This window comes from Sinocyclocheilus grahami, unplaced genomic scaffold, assembly GCF_001515645.1.
Source record: "Sinocyclocheilus grahami isolate Dianchi unplaced genomic scaffold, SAMN03320097.WGS_v1.1 scaffold1397.1, whole genome shotgun sequence".
NCBI classification, from domain to species: Eukaryota; Metazoa; Chordata; class Actinopteri; order Cypriniformes; family Cyprinidae; genus Sinocyclocheilus; species Sinocyclocheilus grahami.
The window spans coordinates 241,067-244,517 of NW_015506576.1; the positions used below are offsets into that span (position 1 = coordinate 241,067).

General features: G+C 33.8%; 1 protein-coding gene across 2 annotated transcripts; it reads left to right on the forward strand.

Moving 5' to 3' along the window:
* The first annotated feature begins 402 nt into the window (after positions 1–402).
* Positions 403–2,362, forward strand: LOC107569936 (granzyme B(G,H)-like). Of its 2 annotated transcripts, none has more exons than XM_016256109.1 (5): positions 403–477; positions 581–734; positions 1,511–1,652; positions 1,782–2,036; positions 2,154–2,362. In XM_016256109.1, exons 1-5 carry the CDS (start codon positions 417–419, stop codon positions 2,310–2,312), a joined length of 771 nt encoding a protein of 256 aa, XP_016111595.1. In that variant the 5' UTR covers positions 403–416; the 3' UTR covers positions 2,313–2,362. The 2 variants fall into 2 exon arrangements, with proteins under 2 accessions (XP_016111595.1, XP_016111596.1); XM_016256110.1 differs by having other exon boundaries at positions 581–731.
* The last annotated feature ends 1,089 nt before the right edge of the window (positions 2,363–3,451 follow it).

Here is a 3,451-nt window from a genome sequence, read left to right on the forward strand (position 1 = left end):
GGAGATGTAGTGATGCTGAAAACAGCCCAAAGACTAATTTAGCATCACTTAAATTAATGTTAATGATTAAGTAAATGTTATGATTAGCTTACAGTCTTTCTTTTCATCTCATGTGGTAAGAGAAAAACACGGCTAGATGTAAATACTGCTTATTTGTGCTCAAGGCTCTGTGCACTGCCTGCAAGTTAATAGCTTCAAATTAATCAAATGGCACAAATCTTTGTGGTTTGATGATTGATGCCTTCAACTGAAGCCTCGTCAAGCCACAAGTATTATCAAATATTACTATCTGAGCTACTTTTACCACAAACTGAAAGTAACAAGTTACGGGAAGCTCAGTTTCTCCACCCTCCTTTATATTATATTTAAATCGGATATATAGCCAGCGAGAGCTCATTGATTCACTGATTGTCTTCATGATGACCATCATCTCTCTGCTCCTGCTGGCCTCTCTGCTGCCACACCTGACCTTCACTGGTGAGACTGACCAAACAAAATCCTAATAACCCAAGTTTTATAGCACATATAAGACAGTGAGGAGGAACTACAGTAACTAACACTATCTTTCTCTCATTCTCAGCTCGTGCGAATGTGGGTATAGTGAACGGCAGGGAAGCAAAACCCCACTCCAGACCTTACATGGTGTCTGTTCAATTTAAGGAGCAGCATTTCTGTGGTGGATTCCTCGTCTCTGAGAGATTTGTCATGACTGCTGCACATTGCCGAGCCAAGTAGTAACGTAGCAAATTATATAATTTAGATCATATAAGGTAACACTTTATTTCGATAGTCTACTTTAGACATTCTACTAACTATAAGTAACTCTGCAACTACCAGTCATTAGAGTATTAGTAGACTGTCTGCTTAATATCTGCTAACACTTTAGTTTGATGAGAGACATTCTGACAATAAGTAACTTTGGAAGTATGTTAACTTGTTCTGCTACCCCTAACACTAACCTAGCAATCTACTAATACTCTAACGAGAGTTAGTTGACATGTAGTTGCAAAGTTACTTATAGATAGTAGAATGTCTAAAGCGGACTACTGAAATAAAGTCTTAATAGGACAAACACCAAATACATTATTATTGCTCAATACAGTACTTATATTATTATAATGATATTATTATAAGTTAGTAATTATATTTTAGATAATATAATAAATAAAGGACTAATTAATTGAAATAATGAAATTGTTTAAAATTAAGAAATACATAATGTATTATAATTCATATACTATTATAATTGAGGTAATACAATATATTACTAATTGATTAAATTAATTAAATAATTTAAAATAAATAAATACTAAATATGTCATTATTTACTATCCCTCTATACAACACACATATTATAATAATAATATTAATAATTTAATATTATTATTAAGCCAGCTAATTATATACAAATTCATAAATAATATTTACATTTCATGAAAATGACTACTGTACAACCATATTCTGAACTGTAAAATAAGTTACTGCTAATTAAAACTTGTCTTTTTAACAGTTCTCCAGTTCTGACGGTTGTGCTAGGGGCACATGAGCTACAAAAAAATAGCGGGAAATTAGTCCGAATCAAAGTGGAATCGTACCATCAGCATCCGGACTATTCCGTCAAATCCTTTCATAATGACATCCTGCTTTTGAAGGTAACAAACTGGACTTCTTTTAGTTGACTTTAGTCAACTTTCATGCAGAATAACAGCCAATCTATAGTATTATGGAAGATGATCAAATCTTTTTGATAGTGATGCTGCCATTTTTTTTTTGGTTTACAGTTAGAAAAAAAAGCACAACTAAACGACAACATCAAGTGGATATCCATACCAACGGAAGAAGGCGATGTCGAAGCAGGTTCTGTTTGCAGTGTCGCAGGCTGGGGAAGTTTAGAAACTAATGGCAGTGAAAGTGATCGCCTCATGGAGACAAATGTGACGGTCATGAATAACAATAACTGTGAACACAAATGGACGAAGGAAGACTTTTCAGCTTCACTGATGATGTGTGTATATGGAGATGGAGGAAGCTGTAAGGTATAAAAAACAACAACATTTGATTCACCAAATCTTAATGTGTGAATCGGTTTCAGTGAAGTTAAAAATGATGACAGCATGACTGTGAATGAAGTGTTGATCTGTGTTTCTTCACAGGGGGATTCAGGAGGTCCTTTGGTTTGTGGAGACACTGCAGTCGGTGTCACATCTTTTGGTGACCCTGATCTCTGTAATTCACCTGAGCTACCTGAAGTGTATACTAAGATTTCAGCATTTCTTCAGTGGATAAAAAGCATAATTGGAAATGTCAATTAACTCTTGCAGATGAAATAGGGTGATTTTGTTGTTGTTGTTGTTAACTTTGCCCCACAATCTTATTTCAATAAACATAATGTGCATTGATATACTGTCTAGAGATTTTATTTTAAACCAGATATGAAACTGCAGACAGTTGATTTGGTATTTGAAGACAGCCGTTATAAACATTTACAGAATGCTACTGAAAATAAAGGCACAAGTACATGCCTGATGACTATGAAAGATTTTTTTCTTTTCTAATTAAAGAAAATATACACCACTGTTCAAAGGTTTGGAGTAAGAGACGCTCTTCTTTTAACTGGCTGTTCTTTTCCTTAAAAAATGTATCAGTTTCCACAAAAATATTAAGTATCGCAATGATTTTCAATACAGATAATAATAAGAAATGTTTCTTGAGCAGCAAATCAGCATATTAGAATGATTTCTGAAGGATCATGTGACACTGAAGACTGGAGTAATGATGCTGAAAATTCAGCTTTGCATCACAGGAATAAATTACATTTATTAAAATACAAAACAGTTATTTTAAATAGTAATAATATTTCACAATTTGTACTTGATGAAATACAGCTTTGGTGAGCATAAAACTTAATATATAAAAATAAAAAAACTTACCAACCACAAACATTTGAACCATTTTGGTCTGTCTACATTATAAACTCATTGAGTGCAAAAAGTCATGAATTAATAGGAAATATGAAATATGAACAAAACACATTTAAGTGATCATTGCAATTGGTGGGAAAATTGCTGTTTTACACATCACTAGGATCATTCTGAGTATTTCTTGCTGAACTCATTTCATCGTGTACTCATTTTAGTATATTCTGATATACTGATGATTCTGAAGTTCTGATAAAAAAGCTGTTTCCTGCAGACATCATGCGCCGCTTTACCACACGTGTTAGTTTGGTATTCTGATGTAGATTTGCTGCCAGACATGTTTTTAATACAATCATTAAGGTATGTTAATTCTCTTCAGTTAATTTAAAACCACTCTTGCTTTGATCACAGGTGAGAATATTTTATGTAAGAAGCAAGTTTTCCCCATTTACTGTTTTTACCCCCTGGGCAGAGAGTTGTGGCTGGAGATTATGAGCTCAGCTGCAGGTCTAGTTGCATGACTGTTACTGTCC

Excerpts from the sequence above, each read along its gene's own strand:
- LOC107569936 (XM_016256109.1), top strand. The coding sequence starts at position 417 with ATGATGACCATCATCTCTCTGCTCCTGCTGGCCTCTCTGCTGCCACAC. Across the intron at positions 735-1,510 it reads GCACATTGCCGAGCCAAGTA|TTCTCCAGTTCTGACGGTTG; the intron begins GTAACGTAGCAA and ends TCTTTTTAACAG. Across the intron at positions 2,037-2,153 it reads GAGATGGAGGAAGCTGTAAG|GGGGATTCAGGAGGTCCTTT; the intron begins GTATAAAAAACA and ends GTTTCTTCACAG.